Below are 22,198 nucleotides of genomic sequence, written 5' to 3'. Positions count from 1 at the left end.
CAGACATGGCAGGTGAAGGTCGGTGCATTGTATTAATGGTTTGTTGAGTTTTGTATACTGTGCTTCCTGAATAGTCTTTTGGTCTCTGCCTGTTTTGCAATGGCCATTTTGGTAGTGGTCAAGCCTTTGGTTACCATTTGTCTCCAGATGTTGTAGACTTTAGCTTTGGGCTCTCAGCTGGTGTCACATTTGTACACGTTGACATAGCGGAGGTAAGGACAACCAATTTTCCTTTTGCCAGTTGTGAGTTCACTGTAGAGAATGTCTTTTGAGATTCTCCCATTGTCTATGCAGTGCACATGATCTATCCAGCATAGGTGTCTTTGGCGAAAGAGAGTGAACATAGTGGATACCAGCCCTTGCAAGAACAGCATTGTTTGTAACTTTGTCTTTCCAAGAAATTCCAAGAATTCTCTGTAGCCTACACATGTGAAATGTGTTCAGTTTCCATTCTTGGTGACTGTAGGTTGTCTATGCTTTTCTGCATACAGAAGGGTGCTGATGATTTTCCACACCCGAATTGTTAATTTTGCAGGAGTGGTGGATGCCTTTCTGATGTACTTGTTGAGTTCTACATCAAGAGATAGGTTGTCTGAGACTGTAGACCCAAGATATTGGAATTGATGGAATACATCTAAGCACTGCCCATTCATAGTGATGATCGGAGATGAGTTTCTTTGGCTCATGAGTTTTCTTCAGGCTGATGGTGAGGCTGAATTCTTTGCAAGCATTGGAAAACCTGTCCATGAGTTTTTGAAGTCTTTCTTCAGTGTAAGATGCTACCACTGCACCATCAGCAAACAGTAGATTCCTGATGGTAACTTATTGGGCTTTCATCCTGGACCAAAGGCGGTTGATGTTGAAGAGGCGGCTATCTGATCTGGAGCGAAGGTAAACTCTGTCTTCTGACAAATTGAAAGCATATCTCAGAAGGGCAAAGAAAATGCCAAATAATGTAGGGGCAAGCACACACCCCACCGTTTTTTACAACAAACTCAGCAGAGGTATCTCTATCGAATTGCATGGTACTCATCGTACTGTCATGAAATGACCCTATAAAGCTAATGAGAGGCAGCATTCACTAGGTCGAATGCCTTAGTAACGTCAATGAAGGCAAGGTACAATGGCCTGTTTTGTTCTTTGCAGTTCTGGAGTTGGTGTAGTGAGAAGATTATGTCAATGGTGGAACATTATGAGCGAAAACCACACCGTGATTTAGGGTATATTCTCTCAGCAAGAACTTGCAGTCTCATCAGAATGATGCAGATAAACAGTTTGCCGACAATGCTCCTATAATTAGTCGCTGCAATCCTTTTTATTCTTGTATAGCGTGACTGTTTGTGTTTCTCATATCCTGAGGAACAGCATCTTCCAAACAATGGAGTTGGTATAATAGCTTGAGGAGAGAGGACTTGCGACTCTTGATCACTTCGCCTGAGATAGAATCAGTACCTGGAGCCTTCCCCGGTGGGAGTTCGTCAATCGCCTTGGAGACCTCATCAATGGTGGATCCAGCTGAGGTAATTGTGCATAGTGTGGGATGCTATCGAATGTGCTCTGGTTTACTTTGTTTCCTGTTGAGTAGAACCCAGAATAGTGTTATAAAATGTTAGTATCTTTGGCAAAAAAAGATAGAAAAGAAGACTGCATAGAAAACTTTACTATCGACCAAGAAAAGAGTCTATGAGGCATGTGTGTAAAGTATGATGCATTGGAATGAAACCTGCCCAGTGAGGGTTGAGGGAACATGTTGTATGAAGAGAAATGACATGTGATGGATGTGTAATGTAAGTCTTAAAAACAGGCTTAAATCTGATGCCTTCAGAGGAAGATTAAATCTGGACAGGAGACTTTGTTGATATAGTGCCATTGAATATGGATTAGAATTCTTAGGTTAGTTGAGATACAAGAATTGGTTGACAGGAGAAGGCAAAGGAAAATATAGAAAGAAGTGATAAGGCTGGATTTGAGAAAATGAGAGACAATGATCTGGCCAGAAACAGGTTCATTAATGTGTTCTCGTTGTTTACATTTTTTAAATTTTGTTATTTTTGGTTTTCAGTTGATTCTATTAAGTATTGGAAATTATAAACAAAACGTTTTTCTTTTTTATTGCAGACCTTATGATGCTAAGAATCCGTACTTGGCAACAGTCGTGGTACACAAAGAATTGCATAAAAATAGTGAGCGTTCTTGTATGCATATTGAATTTGACATTACAGATTCCAAAATTCGGTAATTTTTTTTGTTTTTATTGTTTGTGGTGTGTTAACATGAGGGTAACTAATTTCTGTAATTTTCATGTTTTGTTTTGTTGTATGAGCACTGATGATGACCTAACTAGGAAAAATAAGTATTTATATCTTGGGCTGAAACAATTGTTTGCTCTAATCTATATATATAAAAAGCGAAAATGTATGTATGTATGTTCGCTTTTTGTGTATGTCTGCAAAAGGCTTTTTTCCAGCGGGCTCTCGAGGCCATCGCTCATTTTTAAAACTTTTTATATGCTGTATAAATGATAATATCTACGAGTTAACAATGGGGTCGCCTGTCTATTTAATTTACCCTACTTTGAAACGTTAAATATTCAACATTTTTCGATTGCCGCGTGTTGCTTTCATTTTTCGGCATAAAAAAAGCGAAACTCGATTAGAATCCCTGGCTCATGGCCAGTGGTATCCAAAAAGCCATGTAACGTTTGGTCAATGTCAGCTTATCATCGTCATATCAGACGATTGCTTTCATTTTGAGACCAGACACTCTCCTAATAAACGGAGAGCTGGTTTTCTTCAAAGTTGGGTAAAAACAAACAAACCGGGTTATTGACCTCATTAAAAACTGTCTTGCAGAAAATGTTAACTGCTGAATAGCTATTGCTTATGTCATCGTAACGCTCGCACAAAATGTTAATTCTACGACTTCCACTTGATGTCATTAAGTGCGGGCACCTGTCAATTCTCTTCTTACTTAAATAAATTCAAACATCTTTCAGTAACTCATTCTTGCTGGCCGAGAGGTTAATGTGTTATGTTTTTTTCACATTTTATTTTCCAACTTCGCCTCAGAGCTTTGGGTTCGATCCTAGCTACTTACCAAAACTTATTTTACCCCCCCCCCCCCCCATGTTTCTTTTTGATTTAAGAGCACGCACACACACACGCACACCTCGAAACAACCGGGCAACACCGGGTACCCCTGCTAGTTTATATATATAAAAGCGAAAATGTGTTAATGTGTGTGTGTGTGTGTGCTGCATTTTTATGTATGTCTGCCAAACGCTTTTTTCGCCGGGCTTCTCGGTCGGCTCACTCCTTCTTAAAACTTTTTATATGCTATCTAAATCATAATATCTACAACTTAAGAATGGGGGTCACGGCTATCTTTAATTTTCCAAACTTTTACGCACTATTTTCATCTTCGTTACACTTTTCAGTATAAAAAAGCGAATGATGGGGCAGGGGAAATAGAAACTGGCTTGCAGTGCAAAACTAGGTCATGCGACTTTCTCGCACCTGTCAATTTCACTTTATAAACATTAACTTATCACTTGCTTTTCCCCTCGTGGCCGAGATGGTTAGGCCTCAAGTTTTTTTCCATTTCGTTTCCACCTTCGCGTCAAGGCTTCGGGGTTCAAGCCTATCTTCCTACTAAAACTTTTTTTTTCTTTTACACCTCCAAACACCTGGCCGACGTTATTTTTTTCAAACAGGGTTGTTTTGATCTACCCCCCCCCCCAAACACACACACACCTCCAAACACCCAGGCAATGCCGGGTACTCCCTGCTAGTAGATAATAAAGGACAATTTTTCGCTGAATAATTCAAAACGAGTTTTATTTACTGTATTCAAAGTTGTTAACATAATTAAGAAAAAAAAAAAAAAAAAAAGTATTTATAGCTTTAGTCTTGCACTATTCAGCTATTATTAGAATAAATTTATATAAAAAAAAAAAAACTAGTACTTCATTATCAGAGTGAAAATCAAAATATTGCATTTTGAGTAAAACCAATAGTATCTACTTAATGTCATGTTACAATAAAAAAACATATCCAAAAATTACAAAAAAGATAGAAAATTAATTATTAATGAAAATTGAGTTTTGCTAAAAAAAAAAAAAAAAAAACTGGACAGTTTGAATGGTAACAAGGGAGGTAACTATTTTCTTCGTCTAGTATAGTAAAACTTCACTAATTGTCTTCAAAACGGTTTTCATAAACAATTAATTTTCTATCTAGTTCTTTTCTGTAATTTTTGTATTTGTTCCTATTGCAACATAAATTAAGTAGATAGTATTGGTTTTATGTGGAATTCATTATTTCGATTTTCAAATTTCGTTCTAATAACAAAGAAGCACCAAAACAAACTATATTTAAAACCAAAATTTATATTTGAAATATATAAAAATCTAATATATAAAAGGCGTTGTCTGTCTCCATATTTTCAAACTCTGATCTCGTCCAAAGCTAAAAGTCGCAGAGTGGTGCTAGGGGCCTCAAATGATTGGATTTTTTATTGGCCATTCTTTTTTATGTGTCTTTAGCCAGTTAAAATAGTTTTTGAGGGTTCAGAATTAAAAAAAAAAATCATTATACATTTTGTACATTCGTCTTAGTTTATTTTTAACCTGTTCATATGCGTGTCATGTTGGTACAGTGGTAACATCACCAGCTTTGAATGCTACAGTTTTGGTTTCAATTCCAGTTGATGGCACCCAACTTTTTTTAATTACCTTTGAAAAATCACGACTCTATATAATGTATACGAAATCTGGACCAATTAAAATATCATTTAAATATATTTTATTATGGCAGAACCGCTTTCCCTTCACACTGTGTGTGTGTATGTATATATATATATATATATATATATATATATATATATATATATATTTGTGGAAATGTTTTCAATTATGTTTCACCTTTAATTTATACCAATCCTTTAATTTATGAAGCCCAATGGGTTATCTTTCAGATGCAAGGTTCATTGTTTACTTGCGGTTTTAACGATGTAAGATTCCGTTGTACGGAAGACCAAATCGGCCAAAATGTCTATGATGTTTTTATTGGCGCTTTTCTTCGTATTTTTAATAACATTTTTTTGCACCATTTACAAGTTCTTTTTACAAATAATTTTTTTAATACTGTAATAGTAAAATAAAGACACATTTATTAATTATACGGAATAAGTATCTCGTAATGTTTTCACACGAGATTTTTTTCCTGTTGATTTCTCTTTTTTTTTAATATTAAAATTGATTTAAAGTGATTTTCAAGCCTTTAAAATGACGGAGTCTATAATGAAAACCAAATTACCGTTAAAATTAAAATAATCTTTATTAGAAATTTGTAACAAAATAACAAAATTATAAAACTATTAGATTATAATTAAGAACTTTTAATTAAACAACGTGAACATTTTATAATGAGTGTTTTCATGAAATGTATTTTTAATAATAAAAAAAGTGAACTTTTTTTACTTAAACTTCATAAAAAAAAACGTATCCAATATAGAATTTTACTAAAATAATTTTACTATTACAGTATTAAAAAAAATATTTGTAAAAAAAAAAACTTGTAAATGGTGCAAAAAAATGTTATTAAAAAATACGAAGAAAAGCGCCAATAAAAACATCGTAGATGTATATTATCATTTAAACAGTATATCAATTTAAATATTTAAATTCAATAAATAAATTTAAATATTTAAATTATGGCCGATTTGGTCTTCCGTACAACGGAATCTTACATCGTTACAATCGCAAGTAAACAAGGAACCTTGCATCTGAAAGATAACCGCCCAATGTAATTACAGAGCATATAACAAATAAATAACAAAAGTCTATACTACAAATTTCAAGGCGTTGACCATCTTACAATTTATTCTTTTAAGTACGTTGACATGCACAATTTTTGACAGCACCAATATAATCAATAAAAATAAATTAATAAACAAGTAATATAAAAAAAAAAAAAACAATTAGATTAATATATAATTTATTAATGCAGTAAAAAGGGGGAAAAGGAAAAGAATAAACCTTTAATTTGTAATAAGATTGTATATAAAGGGAAATAATTCATTCAAATTAGAAAATAGATTATTGCCCTTTAATGGATAATAAACAAATGACGTCTAAAAAAAAAAAGAAAAAAACCATGAAAAAGATTAAATCCTATATTAATGTTAAGAATGATTAAGAATAATTAAATTATAGTTAATGTAGAAAAAAAAAATTAAAATATTAATAAAATAGGATTTTATAGGTATATAAAATGCAAGTCTAATCAACAGATGTTATTACCGGAAATAAAAATCAATATATTAAGTAATTAGTTTTGTATAAAAATTAAATAAATATGTAAACATGTTATAGATTTTACAGTTATTGATATTATCTAAGTAAATATATATAGATTAATTTTAAACAATAAAATATTTTTATTAGTTTATATCAAAATGAATACAATTTATTAAGGGAATTTAAATTTGAGTGATTTTACTTGAAAATTCAAACATGGCGTAATAAAAAAATATAAAAGATAATTACAACTTCTCTTCCAATTTTTGGATTTTGTAATCATGTCCGTCTATTTTATTTTCTTTTAATGAATTGATGGGTGCTTTTTTTCTTCTGATGAGTTAAGGGCAGAATATATTCATTGATTGATATAATAATTAAATGAATGGTTTTGTGCTATAAAACAGGTGCTTTCCAGTATTGTGCATGTCAACGTACTTTAAGGAATATATTGCAAGATGGTCAACATCTTAAAATTTGTAATATAAACTTTTGTCATTTATTGTTATCTATAAATATATATACTAGCTGTACCCTGCCACGCATTGCTATGGCTCAATTTGGTGTAATGGAAAAATCTAATAAAAAGAGAAAATGCATGTTTCTTATAATCATTGTGAGCCTTTTTAGAAGCCAGCTCAACTTTAAGACACATGGATCAAGAAGTTAAACCAAGTTTGTAGAATTTCTATAAAAAAAATTATGCATAAAATTCAGTTTACTATATTTCAGACTAATGTTCTAGCGTTCAGTGTTTAATTTATAATGGAAGAATAGTGTAGTATTTCCTGTCATATCATCACCCCAGGCATTACCACCTGTTCCCTCTTGTAGCATTTATTTGAAGGTAGATTCAAAACATTCAAATTCAGTGAGTGAACAATGTTTTTTCTAATAGTTTAAAGCTTTATGTTAAACCGGTATGCTGTTTTAATTTGTATTTTGTGGAGTTGAATATTTTACAGTTTATGTATTAAACCAGCATGCAGTTTTATTTTGTAGAGTTCAGTATTTTATGTATATTTAAGATGTTTAATCTCATTAAACAATTTAGGTATTTTTATTTATCTTATGAGGCTGTTTAGGTTAAAAAAAAAAAGGGTTATTATATATTATAATCATGTAATTTTTGAAAGGCTGAAATGGGAGTGCAAATCTATATCTATAAAAATGAAACATCTGGTTTGTTCAAAATCGATAAAACCATATTTTTACATTACCAATTTAATTGAAATTTCACAATGATTAACTATGGAGGCAATACGTATTTCTTGATGCTGCTGACTCATAAAAACAAACATAATTATTCAAATCAAAAAAAGTAAAATGTTTGATTTCTTTTTTACTGATATTTGGCCTGACTATATTATTTCACCCCATTTGATCAAAATGAAATGTATGTATCCAAATACAGTGGATAATGTAATTTCAAAATATATATTGTTATGGAGTCTTATTTCCAAAATCATAGGATTTTGTGAACAGTCATGAACTTTGCTAGCAATCTAACAATTACAATTTTATATATTAGGCAAGGATATTATTGATAGAAGTTTCTTTTAATTAAAATTATATAAAAATATTAAAGATTTAAAAATAGTTAAATACAATTGTTTGTCTTCAAGGGAGATAAGTGATTTTACTGCAAGAATAATCTCAGAAAAAGGAAAATCCCCATCTGTTTGTGGATAGGAAGTTGCTAGCAGCTCTTTTTTTATTTTTTTTATTTTTTTAAATTTTTTTTAATGATACTTGTAAGCATAGGGCACACAAGACTGCAGTAGAATTATTGATAACTTAAGAGAAGATAACAAGTTTGTGTGCAAGAAGGGTAAGGCATTGGAGATAAATGAGGACTCTGATGTGGAGAAAGTATATCTCGATGGTGAAGGTATTGTGGTTGTCAGGAAGTTTTTCTAGTGCTAATCTAATTGCAATAAGTAGGAGTGGATAGAGGAAGTTTAGGCAACTTCTGCCATTACAAACCAATAGAGTTACCACTATTGAGCAAGGGAAGAGTATATCAATTCTGTGTGAAGATGTATGGAAGTGAAACATTACTAATAAGGATTGAGGACATGTGTTGCACGGAGAGAAATATGATATGATGTACGTATTACATAAGCCTTAAAGATAGTCTTAGATTTATTGACCAGAGGTAGATCAAATCTGTACAATATAGAATGTTTTTATGGTATGGCCATGTTGGAAAACTGGATGAGAGTTCTTTGGTTAGTAGATGCAGAAGAGTTGAGATAATTATTTTGTTGAGGAAGACATGGAAAGAAGTGGTAAAGATTATTTGAGAGGAAGATAAAGACCTGGTCAGAGATAGGTAAATTTAGAAGTCAATTTCTAAAAGCTGCTAAATACATTCTAGCATGTGAAACATATTAAACCAAATATGATGATGATTATTGTCCTGTATTAATCGTAAACTAATCTGATATATGAATCTGTTTTTATTTTTCTTTCTCTGAATTTCTAGCTAATTATAAACCTTATCATTTAAGTAGATGATAGATGTAAATTTAGGAGTCAGTTAGTTTGGGACAGCTGGCAACTCAGAGGTCTGACATGGACAGACAACTAACAATGGATAACATTAGGGGGACTTTTCTACACTACAGGACATTATCACACAAACACAGAGTTGAACTGAGTTATACCAACAATTTGTGTTATTTTTATCATAGTTCAACCGGAGAGGCACTCATTGGGCTACAAGGTAAGGTTAGTTATATATTGTTAGGACTTTAAACAATTTCAATTTTTCTTAGAAACTAATATAAAGAGGTTTCAGTAGGGTTTTTTCATCAAAGGAGGATATCAGTTGATGATTAACTGATTCTATTGAGCGGCACAAGTGAAATAACAACATACAGAAATTAGAAGTCCTTCTAGCCTTAGAAGAGGACACAATAATGAGAAATGAAAATAACTGGTTTCTATTTTGTTTTTTCTTTGGCCTTTCTTATCTAGATATGATGCAGGTGATCATGTCGCAGTCTTTCCAAGTAATAATCCTGACATTGTTGACCGCATTGGAAAGGTTCTAGATATTGACCTTGATATTGTGTTCACTTTGAATAACGTGGATGGTAATTATACATTTTTTTTTCTTCATTTTTTTCTTTTTTTTTCTTCAGTGTAAGGGTAGTTAATGTGGGCTATATTTAGTTTTATGCAAAAGAGGCAAAGAGGAAGTGGAAACCCTTCTTGGAAATTCAGATACCTCTGATTTTTGTGAAATTAGAACAATGACACGAGACAAATTAATAAATATTCATCAAATTTTAGTTTATTTGAAGTATTTTATAGAGTTTTTAGAGGATATAATATGCGCACAAATGCTCCCATTTTGAAAGTTCAAATATTTCAGATTTACATTGAATTTGATACATAGTTATTAGATAAGTTAAGCAAGATTCCCTTGCCTTGAATATTTTTAAACCCCGTTAGTTTAAGCCTTCAATTCTAGGCATTTTTTTATAATCAAAATTATGCAATGGCTTTTTATCAATATAGTAATAAGAATTATAGACATAAAATTTAGTAGTATTATATCTTTATTTTAATCTTGGTAAGCATACATAAAAGTAAGATGAAGCTTTTTTGTTTGGATAATTTTACTCATCTTGGGACATGTATACTTTGAGTTTAGATTAAAATGGATATTTAAATAAATTTAACAAAAAAAATGTTTTCTTTTTGTTTTCTCTTGGTTCCAAAAGAAAATTATTTTGAAGTGATTAATGGGAATTCGTAAGTATTGCAACAAACAACTTTAATGGTGAATGCTCTTATGAACTACAAGCACTAGTACGTCCTCGATGTGACTATCTCCGACAAACCCGACAAGCAACTAAGTCCCATCCTTTTACAGTAGAGATCCCTAGGTGTAAGAAAGCCTTTTACTCTAATAGTTTTTTCCCCAGAACTGTAAGTCTTTGGAACTCTCTTCCGAGATTCTGCTTTCCCAACTGTACTGATATGCAGAAGTTCAAGTGTAATGTGAACAAACATCTTGCTACTCATCTCCCTTCACAATGCCGCTGCAAATTATGTCCCCGATAGTAGCCCCCTACTTCAAAGTAGCACTGTGCCTTGTTTGGGGTGAAAATTGATTGAAAAAAAAAACCCAACTTTTTTTGCATGTTTGAATTAAAAAAAAAAAAAAAAAAAAAAAAAATATTGCATTTTCACCCCAAACAAGGCACAGTGCCACTTTGATGTAGAAAGGCTACTATCTGGGATATAATTTGCAGAGGTACTATGAAGGGAGTTGAGCAGCAAGATGTCTGTTCACATTATACTTGAATTTCTGCATGTCAGTAATGTCGGGGAAGCAGGAATCCGGAAGGGAATTCCAAAGTCTTTCAGTCCTAGGGAAGAAACTATTAGAGTAGGCTTTCTTACATCTAGGGATTTCTACTCTAGTAGTTTGTGTTTGTCAGGGATATTTACGTCGAGGGGCTACAAGGGCTTGTAGTTTGTCGAAGCATCTACCATTAAAGTACTTGTAAAACAGACAGCGGATGCAACATTTTGTAGATAGGACAGCGGTTGAAATCTAGTTGATAATGCAGGACTCTCTTTTTAACACTGTCTAAGAGCGAGAGACTAGTAGCAGATGCACTAACCCAAATGTGACAACAATACTCCATACATGGGCAAATGGTGGCCTTGTAAAGGTATAGGATGCTCTCAGGCAGAAGTAATTTTCTAGTACGGTAGAGAGAGAGCTCACCTTCTTTGCAGCAGCCTTGGCAATGCCCTCAATGTTTCTGTTCCAACTCATGTTCCCCATGAATGTTAAGCTGAGGAGTTTGGACGAAGTACTTTCAGGTAATGTATCATTAGTCATGGCTGTTAGTGGTTGATAAAAAGTTTTTTGTAATTATTAAAGGAAAGGAATTGTTGAGTTATATCCCTTTGAGTTTTTAAAGTCTCTCCGTGGTTTCTCATAAAATTTGATTTTCTCATTTAAAACTAAAATTACTAGATTAATTTATGGGAATATGATATTTTCGTTTTGTCATGAGTATGCACATTATGCAGATTTTTATTTTTGTTGTTTTAATATAGAGGCAAATTTGGACAAGAACCATTATTTTTTTTTATCTGTATGGAAGTTTTTGATTGCTTGCATCAAAAACTTCCATACAGATAAAAAAAATAATGGCTCTTGTCTTTAACCAATTTAATTTCTTATTGTTCAGATTTCTATGAAATACTAACAGAAATTAAATGACCCTTTTTAAGGCTTTAGTTCATCTTGTTTCTTTATTTTTCAGTTGAAGCCAATAAAAAGCATCCATTTCCGTGTCCAACAACATACAGAGTAGCCCTAACTCATTATGTTGACGTAATGAACCCCTTGAAGAGCCATGTCCTCAAAGAACTTTCAGATTATGCCAAAGAACCTAAAGACAAAGAATTTATGGAAAAACTTTCATCCACTTCTCCAGAAGGCAAGGTTCGAATCAATAGATTTTGTGTCTTTTCTTTTTTGTTTCTATTTCTGTTAGGTTTCCGAACTTGATTTTTTTTTTTACTTTTCATTTCTCTTTTTTTTTGCATACAGTATAACAAATTTTGTATATATACACATACGAGGTGTCTTAAATAAGTTTCCAAACGATTTTTGTACAGGCATTTAAAATTGTTGCAGACTCTTGATAATTTAGCATGTTATTGTTATACATCTGAGACCAATTTTTATAATTTTAGGTTCAAATGAACAACTCCAGTAGGAATTGGAATACACCTTACTAAAGCCTGATTATCACAGCTGGTGAATTTGAAAAATGCTATCTGGACGTGAGGACACTTTAGAAGAAAGATATACAATAAAATTCTGTTTTAAACTTGAAAAAAAAAATGCCACAGAAATGTATGGAATGCTTCAAACTGCTTTTGGACCATCTTGCATGAATAAAGCATCAGTTTTTGAGTGGTATAAGAGATTCAAGGAAGGTAGGGAGTCTGTAAGGGATGATAATAGATGTAAAAGGAGTAAGGAAATCAGAAAACCAGAGTTGTACCATTATGTATCTATAGAGACAATAAATGCACAATTTAATGTCAGTGTGGGAACTGCACACACAATTATTCTGAAGATGCAAAAGATTTGTGCGAAGTTTGTCCCAAGGGTGCTCAGAAGATCAGAAAGAAAGATGTCATGGCAGCAAGGAAATGATGTAGCAGATCAATTCAGATCCCACAGTTCTTGATGCTCTGGTGACCTGTGATGAAAGCTGGATCTACTGCTATGACTCAGAGACCAAGAGACAGTCCCCAGTGGAAGCATGCTGGCTCTCTCAGGCCCAAGAAGGCCAGACTGAGCAAATCCATCCAGAAACTTATAATGACCCCTTTTTTTGACAGCATGGACATGATCTACATGCACTGGGTTCCCATGGGACTATCAACAAGGAATACTATGTTGAGGTTTTAAGGAAGTTCAGGAAGAAATTCCGTTGAAAGAGGCCAGCACTCTTCAAATTGGGTCAGTGGCATTTCCACCAGGACAATGCACCAGTCCACAATTCTATTCTTGTCACAGACTATTTGACCAAGATTGACATCAAGACAGTTCCTCACCCTCCATATAGTCTAGACTTTGCTTCCTGTGACTTTTGGTTATTCCCTCAGCTCAAGGAAAACCTTAGAGACTGTCATTATAAGACAATTGAGAAGAAGAAAGAGGCAATGACAAGTCATTGACATGCTCACACGAGAGAACTTCCATGGGGCCTTCCAGAAGTTGTTGGAATGGTACAACAAGTGCATTGCAGCTGGAGGAGATTACTTTGAAGAGAGCTAGAGTTTCATGTGTTTACTTGCAATAAGTGTCCATACAAAAAAGTCTGGAAACTTATTGAAGGCACTTTGTATAATGGTATAATTTCTCTCTCTCTATGTGTGTGTGTGTGTATATATATATATATATATATAATGTATATATATTCATTTATTTATTAAGTTATGGAAATATATATGGCAATTAAGATACACAGAATATTCCACGTTTCATTTTCGTGAGAATTCGTCAGGCTTAGAATTGAATGAAGAGAATGAAATGCGGAATATTTTGTGTAGCTTAATTGCCATATATATTTTCATAACTTACTACCTAGCTCTATCTATTGAGTACTGTTGAAGTAAATACTGAAAAATTTACTCATATATTATATCTTCGTATATTAATTTAAGTGATTAAATGAAGTAATCATTATATATATATTTAAACGCTTTCCACTAATATTTCATATCCTGATTTCCAGCAATTGTACAGTGAATGGATAGTGAAGGATCATCGGAACATTTTGGCTGTGTTAGAGGACATTCCATCTTTGAAACCGCCCCTGGATCATTTGTGTGAATTGTTGCCTAGACTCCAAGCTCGTTATTACTCTATCTCCTCATCAGGAAAGGTCAGTTAATACAAAGATTTTTACTTTTTTACCTTCTCAACTGAAAACTTGCTTTTTGTGTTTTTGTCCCAAACAATCCTCCCACTCCTGCCATGTTAGTATTCATCCACTCATTTCCCCAATCACATTTATTTACTCTTCTATTGTTTTAAGTGTCTATTCACTCTAGTTTTTTTCCTCATGGGAGCATCTATGTTTGCTCAATTTTATTTTTTCCGAGTCTAGTTTTCCTATATTTTACCTCTGTATCTATCCGTGCCTTTTCTTTACCTGAGCCTTTCTGTGTTTTTTTTTCTTTTACCTCTATTTCTGTGTGCCTTTTCTTTACTCCTGTGTCCATCCACATCCTTTCCTTTATCTTCATGTCCTTTCTTTTATCTCAAAACCTTTTCTCTTAACTCTGCATGTATCTGTGTCTTTTCCTTTACCGCCATATGTGTCTGTTTCTTTTTAATTTTTTTGTTTTTTCTTTATCTTTTTCTATATTTTTTTCCTTTGAATATTATTCTGTATATTTATGCACTTTTTTCTTTGTGTGTCTCCATTTTTTTCCTGCTCTAACTCTCACTTGACTTCTAATTCGAATTTCTATTCCATTTAATTTTAACTTTGTCAAAATTTAGCATCATAACCTTTTATGAATCTGCAGTTAAATATTATTGCATAACTCCTAAAATTTAAAAGAAAGAATGGAAAAATAACTTGAACATTATTAGAAACGTCACAAATGCACTTGGGTTTTAAAAATCTGTTTGAGATTTTATTTTTTCTTTATATTGTACATTTGCCTTGATAAAATATCCCCTCTTCTGATGTTGAGGGTAAGCTGCTATCTCAAACCCTACTGCTTTTCCTGCTAAATCAGTTGAAAAAGAAAGATCATCTTGGCTTATTTGCCACATCAGATTTGTGACTTCCAGTCTTTTTGGCGTTACTACCAGAATAATCAGCTTGCACTCAACTTCTAATTAGAAAATTACACTCTTCGTAATTTTGGTGTTATGACAAAATTTAGCATCCTACCCTTATTCTGCATTTAAATCCTATTGTAGAACGCTGAAAATTAAAAAAAAAAGATAGAAAAAATAACTTTCTTGTTTTTCTGACTTTCTCACTTTATAGACCTCTTTTTTTTTCTTTTTCTTTTAATTTTTCTTTTGTTTCTTTTAATTTTTCTATTTCTTTTTCTATTTCTTTAATTCTTTTATTTCTACTTTTATTTCATTTATATCTCACTTCTTATAAACATGTACATTCATAAAATATTCCACAAAGAAGGTAGTGGTGGGGTAAGCAGCTATCTCAAACCTACTTCTCTTTCTGCTAATTCAGTCAAAAAAGATCATCTCGGCTTTTAACCACATATGATTTGTGACTTCCTGTCTTTGTGATATCACTATCAAAACAATTAGCTCTCACTCAGCTTTTAATTAGAAAATTCCACTTAATTTTAGTTTATGTTGAAATTTAACATTCTAACTTAATTTTTATGCACCTGCATTTAAATATTATTACTTAATTCTGAAGATTAAAAAAAAATGCAAAAAATAACTTTCTAACTTTTTGCTTTTCAGGTCCATCCAACTCGGATTCATATCACGGCAGTTCTGATTGATTATGTCACACCCACTGGTCGACCAACAAAAGGAGTTGCCACTGGTTTCCTTGCCCTTCAGAAGCCATCCAATGGTTTACCTAATAAAGTGCCAATTTATGTTCGTAAATCCCAATTCCGTCTTCCCTTTAAGCCCTCCACACCAGTCATCATGGTTGGTCCTGGTACTGGTATTGCACCCTTCCGTGGATTCATTCAAGAAAGAGATTACCTTAAAAAACAAGGTAAATTGAAAATTGCTTTATTCTCCTTGAATCCATAAATGATTATTTGATTAAAACTAATCCTATGGCCTCTGTCTGGTCGGGGGGGGGGGGAAGCAGTTTTGCTGTATCATAGCTTTCAGTACAGCTAGACTAGCAATTGCCACAAGCTGGGATTAAATCTATGACCATCTGGTTAAGTTGATTATCTTTATATACATATATCTTTATATATATAGAAATACTGGTTTTGGAAAATTTTCAAACGATATAATGTTTGAAATTGTTCGACTGGACATCGAAACAATTGTAACGTAAAATGAAATACACTTTTTGTTGCCATTAACACCCTTTTTGAAGCCTTGATTTTGCTTTCACAGTATATATATATATATATATATATATATATATATAAAAAGAAATCTTCACTACAAGCTATCTTTGGAGTGGTAGTACCTGTTAGGGTCTCAACTATGGGTTGAATAGAATCTGACTTAAAAACAAATATACTCCATTCAAAAATAGTTCCTCAAAATCACTAGATTCGGCATTAAATAACCTGAAAAAGGTTGATATGCCGTAAAACAAAAACAGCCATTGTTATTATTGTAACTTATATTCTTACCTCCACCCTTCTTCCACTGACTGGTGCTACTAGATCAGGCTGTCTGAAGATACTGGCTCCCTGACCTTACATGCATTGGACATTGATGTTATTATTTTTTCCTTTTCCTTTGCAAAACTCAATCATGTTCTGCAAAAATCAAACTAACAGTTTTCCTCTATAAAACAAACCAAACACCATGAATAAAAATTTGAAGTTATAAAAACTTGAAGCATAAAACCTTTTTTGGAAGTTAATAGATTCAGCATTAAATAACCCCGAAAAGTGTTGTGAAACAACAAAACCAAAGCAGTTTGAGTCGGCATAGTTCATATCAGAGGATGGTTATATCCTCTATCATCACTGGCAGAGGGTGGGTCATTATTAGCTCTGCTCTGTTGGACTGAGGTATGATTCTATTTAGTCTCAGGAGATCTGCTCTTCAAAGCTTCCCTTTTTCTTTAAGAAGCGCACCTACCTAGGAATATAGATGTAACTGCTCAGGCAATTTTTGTAGGCCAGAGTGTGCTTATCCTAATGCACTGGTTTTTGAAAAATACATCTGACCTTGTGTCTGCTTTCCTAGAGAGGTAGTAAATACTATGCCCATTGATCATTTTTGGTTTGTTATTAAACCAATAACTGTGGTTGTTTCAAACATGACAGTGCAGTACCTAGGTATATCTATTACCAATCTTTATCTAGCTTCTATTACTTAAGTGATCGGTCTGACCCAACTAAGTATCGTTTGTTAGTTTCCTCTCTGTTATTAGCAAAGTTTTTGAAAGGTTGGTCAATAAGCTTGTTGATTTTCTTGAAAGTCTGGTCCTCTTTAGTGATGTTCAGTATGGTTTTTGTGGTTTTCTTTCAACTGTTATTTTTTAAGACATTCAACAGTGTGACATTCTAGCCTTCTACATAAACTTCAGAGTTATGTTATTAGTGCTGAGGTGTTTGATATTATTAGGTCTTTTTCTGATCGAAGATTAACAGCTATGCTGATGATACCACTCTTTATTCTGGTGTTGCTTTTTGTCCATCTTCCTCTGATCAGTTGAAAAATGCAGCTTATTTAGAAACTGACTTGAGTTCAGTTGTAGATTAGAGTATGAAATAACTTGTTTTGTTTAATTTTGTTAAGACTCAACTCTTGTCTTTCAAATATAGGCATGTTCCTTTTTCTTCTCAAGGTTCTCATGGATGGTTCTGCTCTTGAGGAGAAATCAACTGAAACTTCTTTGTCTTTCTTTCTCATGAAAACTTAGTTTTTTTTTTTTTTACATAGGCATCACCACTTATCAAGGCCCAGAGACCACTTGAGGATAAGGGTTAAGAGTGTACAGTAGTCAATTGGACAATATAGTAATCGTTAGTAATGGAAATTCGATAAATTTGTTAACTTAATTGGAACGGCTCATCAAGAACTTGTTTACGTTGGACTTGAAGATAATCAGATTGTAGTCAGCTGGAAAGCAGGAAAACGGAAGATAGTTCCACAGGCATGTACTTCTAAAAAAGAAGCTTTGTTCATGGAATCTACATTTCGGTTTAGGCACAGATAAAGAGTGGGGGGAATTATTGATAGTGTTTTCAACTAGACGAGTGTTTCTTGTGAAAGTTTGGCAAGGGGGAACCATAGATTGAAGCGCAGTTGAGCACTTGTCATGAAAATAACGAGTTCATATATTAGATCCATTGATCTTTCAGCTTCTTGTGAAATCAGTTCTCTCTATTGCTCTAAATATTTTCTCACACCTGACGTTATTCTCTATCTCTGCAAATATATTATCAGACCATGTATGGAGTATTGTTGTCATATTTGGGTTGATAAATCTGTGTCTCATTTGAAGGTTCTTGGTAAAGTGCAGAAATGTATTTCTTATTTAATTGACCTCACTATTTCTTCATCTCTGCAACCTCTCTCTCTCACAGATGATGTTGCTAGTCTCGCTCTTTTCTATAAATACTATTATTGCTTGTGTTCTTCAAAAATAATTTGTTTGGAATTAATGCTGAATACCCTTTGTCTACTTCTTGCAGATTATAAAAAAAGTTTACTTATTTTTCAAAAAAAAAAATTGTAATGTTTTTGTTAAATTGTTACTTCTTTAAATTTATAAATTGTTACTTCAGGTTGAAAAAATCCATTAGACTTATGTGAGATACAAACTCAAGTGTTTACATCATAAAGAATACTGTGTTAGTAATGTTTACGCTCCCTATTCCTATTTTATAAACTTTATTTGCTTACAAATGGATAAACTCCAAGAACACCATAACATTTTAGTATATTGATATTTTGGTTTCTCTGTTGATCACCTATAGGCTCCAAAACTACTCAACAGAATTGCATCAAAATTGACATGAAGCACCCTTGAGATACAAGGTGTGTCAATAGTGGGAGGCTATCTAAACACTACTATTGTTTTTCAAATAATAAAAAAATAAATAAAAACTCACAGGCTCTTAAGACTACTAATTAGAATGACACCATATTTGGCACGAAGCGCCTTTGACATGCGAGATATGTTATACATTTGTTATTATATTTAGTAATTAGTGTTCAGCTGTCTAACCCAGTGGTTCCCAACCCTTTTTACATGGCGGCACATGATTGATTTTTTTAAAAACTTTTGTGACATACCTCTTTTAAAAATAAATATTTTCTACTCCTAAAGTCTTTTTGCGATGACAAACACATAGAAGGAACATTTTTTTTTTTTCATATAAATCAACATACCCTGCATTCAATATCTGGTATAGAATGGTGAATGTCAAACAATTGTGCCTAGTGTTTTTTTAACTACTGCTGCAATATGTGGGTGAATGTGAGAAAGACGAACTCTTTTTCAATATTTTTCAGTCTTTCACGTTTTATATTTAAATGTTGTATAGGTTAGAAAATCCCAGTTCACATAGTTACAAAGTTGAGAATTGAAGTAAGATTTTGATGTTTTTTATTTAATTTTCTTTTTTTTTTACTTAGAGGAGTTGGAAATGTTGATGACTGATAAATCTAGGAACATATTAAACATTAAATTACATGATTTCTAGCTATTATCTTTTTGTAGTATACCACTAATTATTCCATGGTACAATAATGTGCCACATCACACTGGTTGAGAACTACTGGTCTAATCAGTTGAGCTACATTAGAAAACTGAACTAGAAGCCTAGAAAGTTAGTTTATAAAAAATTCAGGATGTTCCACTAAACAACTTTTTAATAGTATATGAATTTTTTTTTTTTTTAGAAAAAGTTGTTGGTGATACGATTCTCTATTTTGGTTGTCGACACAAAGAACAAGATTTTCTCTACCGAGAAGAACTTGAAGAATATATTGAGAATAAAACCCTGACCAATCTTCATGTGGCATTCTCCCGTGACACTGACAAGAAAATTTACGTCCAGAATTTGTTAAAGGAAAATAAAGAGGAAGTGTGGCGTGTGATTGAGTCTGGCGGTCACTTTTACATTTGTGGGTGAGTGCGGTTTTACCATTATTATTTAAAAAAAAGACCATTATTATTTAAAAAAAGAAATTTTTATTTTAATTTGAGCTATTATATATTTGTAACCTTATTTAATATTTTATTTATTTAATTACTATTGTTTATTTTAATTATTTTGAAAGTCTTGCTCTAAAAATGTATTTTTTTCAGCCTGTAATTATGTACAAATATTCTTCAATCAAGTTTTAATAATTATTTCCAATCTAGTTAAATTGGTTAGTACCTGTTACTTCACTTGACTAAATCATATTTCCACTTGTACTTATTTTTAAAATACATTAATCATATAATAATTTATTATTTTAATTGAGTATATAAATTAATAGTTAGTCACTTGGGTGTTTCAAACATGGTTAGTTCCATGGGATGTTTATACACCCTAATACAAAAATGTTTATAATTTTTTTATAAAATGTAGTTATGCTGGTTTAGGATATATTTACAGTCCCTGTTGAACAGTTTGGATCACTTGTAGTTTGTTGATATTTATATAAAATAATACAATAAAATAAATTAAGAAAATAAGAAAAAATTAAGATATTACATTAGCTAAGCTCATAGTTACAAGACTGAAAGAGTAATAAATTGTAAATAAAATAATAATCCATTAAAACTTATAATAAAGAAAATACCAAAACATTAATGCTATATCAAATATTACAGAGTAGCTTAATGATACATAATATGCACTTATATCTACAAATTTTCATTCCCACTGGAAAAATACAAAAATATATAAATCTTAAAATCATACCTACATTTGTCAGCTGGGGTGACTGGACACCTCAGAAAGACAAAGTGACGTGTATCTCCAAGAAAAACTGAGATACAATATCACGTGTGCTATAACCTCATTTAGTCAGGAGAGTATTGGGAGGGAGGAAAAGAAATAAGTTGCTAACTAGAATAATGAGTACTTAAATAAAATTGGGATGACAAAACACTCCATGGTACTAACGCAGGATTAAGCAACATTTTGTTTCTTATACTTAACACGGTCTTTGGGTTGGAATCTTATTAAACGTCTCAAATTAATTGGATAGTGGAAGGTGGTTTCCATTAATCATAACAGCATCTTCACCATTGAAACTTTTTGTGGGTATACTTTTATCTTGTGACATCATTTTTTTAAATTTTTATTTATTTATTTATTTATTTATTTATTTTTTAAATTTGTATGCATCCCAAGCAAAGTATGTTGCCATTTGATTGTAAGGGCTACTATTTGGGACCATGTCTACAGGGGCACTATGTAGGAATTTGAAAAACTCTGCATTACATTCAAATTCCAACATGTTAGTACAAATAGGGGAGCAGGTAACAGTAAGGGAATTCCAAAGTCTTTCCAAAGTTGCTATGAAGAAGGTAGGCTTTCTTTACTCTGCTAGAAGGTTACTCATACCTAAGAGTATCCTGTACCTTTGCAAAGTCACTATTCGTCCATACATGGAATATTGTTGCCACATTTGGGTTGGTGCATCTGTCACTAGTCTATCACTCTTAGACACGGTAAAAAAAAAAAAGTCACCAACCTAATAGGTCTTGTATTATCAACCAAACTCTAACCTCTATCCTACCACCAAAATGTGAGGCATTTCTATGCCACTTTTACAAGTATTTTAAAGGAATGTGCTCTGGGGAACTCAATGCACTTGTACCTCCGATAAACCTGTCAAGTGGCAAAATCTGATGCCTACACTGTAGAGATTCCTAAATGCTGTGAAAGCCTTCTACTCAAATAGCTTCTTCCCTCGCACAGCTGGTTGGTGCATCTACCGCTACCATCTTCCTTTTAGACAGGGTTCAATCTATTAGTTTCTGCACTATCAGCCAAGCTCTAACCTCTGTCCCATCGCCACAATGTTGCATCCCTGTGCCTGTTTACAATTATTTTAATGGAATGCCCTTTGATGAATTCATAGCATTTGTACCCCTTGAATGTACAAACTCCTGACTAATCTGAAAAGCAACAAAATCCTACCCTTTCACAGTTGAGGTCGTTAGATGTCAGAAACTCTTGTGTTATAATAGTTTCTGTCCACAGATTGTTGGATTTTGGAATTCCCTCAGTGTTTCTTGCTTCCCTGTCTGTACTAACACGCAGAAATTTAAATCTAACGCAGACAGTCATCTCGTTGCTCAACTCCCCGCATAAGGTGTTTATTTTTTATTCACCTTCAACCCAAACAAGGCATATCGCCACTTGTATGTAAGGGGCTACTAATTAAGTCATGCCTAAGAAAGATTAACAAGATGTTGATTTACGTTAGATTTGAACTTTTGCATATCAGTATAATCAGGGAAGCAGATAGCAGGAATGGAATTTCAAAGTCTACCTATTTCAGGGAATAAACTATTAGAGTAGAAAGCTTTCTGGCATTTAGGGACTTCAATAGTAAAGGGGTGTGATTTTGTTGCTAAGCAGTGACATGTAGGTCAAGGCGACACAAGTGCGAAAATTTCATCAGAGCACATTCCATTAACGTACTTGTAAAACAGGTGCAGGGATGCAACACTGTGGTGATGG

At 32.8% G+C, this 22,198-nt stretch overlaps 1 protein-coding gene across 6 annotated transcripts in view; it reads left to right on the top strand.

Moving 5' to 3' along the window:
- Nucleotides 1-22,198, top strand: part of LOC145255580 (NADPH--cytochrome P450 reductase-like) — a 150,438-nt gene that overhangs the window by 126,329 nt on the left and 1,911 nt on the right. For all 6 annotated transcript variants that reach the window (XM_080114045.1, XM_080114046.1, XM_080114050.1 and 3 more), the window contains 6 exons: nt 2,119-2,235; nt 9,281-9,399; nt 11,596-11,777; nt 13,588-13,737; nt 15,312-15,576; nt 19,413-19,641. In XM_080114045.1, coding sequence (XP_079970171.1) covers nt 2,119-2,235; nt 9,281-9,399; nt 11,596-11,777; nt 13,588-13,737; nt 15,312-15,576; nt 19,413-19,641 — 1,062 coding nt within the window. The remainder of the gene's footprint in view (nt 1-2,118; nt 2,236-9,280; nt 9,400-11,595; nt 11,778-13,587; nt 13,738-15,311; nt 15,577-19,412; nt 19,642-22,198) is intronic.

The sequence above is a fragment of the Euprymna scolopes genome, chromosome 31 (genome assembly GCF_053919585.1).
Source record: "Euprymna scolopes isolate OS-2025 chromosome 31, ASM5391958v1, whole genome shotgun sequence".
NCBI classification, from domain to species: domain Eukaryota; kingdom Metazoa; phylum Mollusca; class Cephalopoda; order Sepiida; family Sepiolidae; genus Euprymna; species Euprymna scolopes.
The sequence above is the reverse complement of the archived record's forward strand: the minus strand, read 5'-3'. Positions and strand labels throughout refer to the sequence as shown.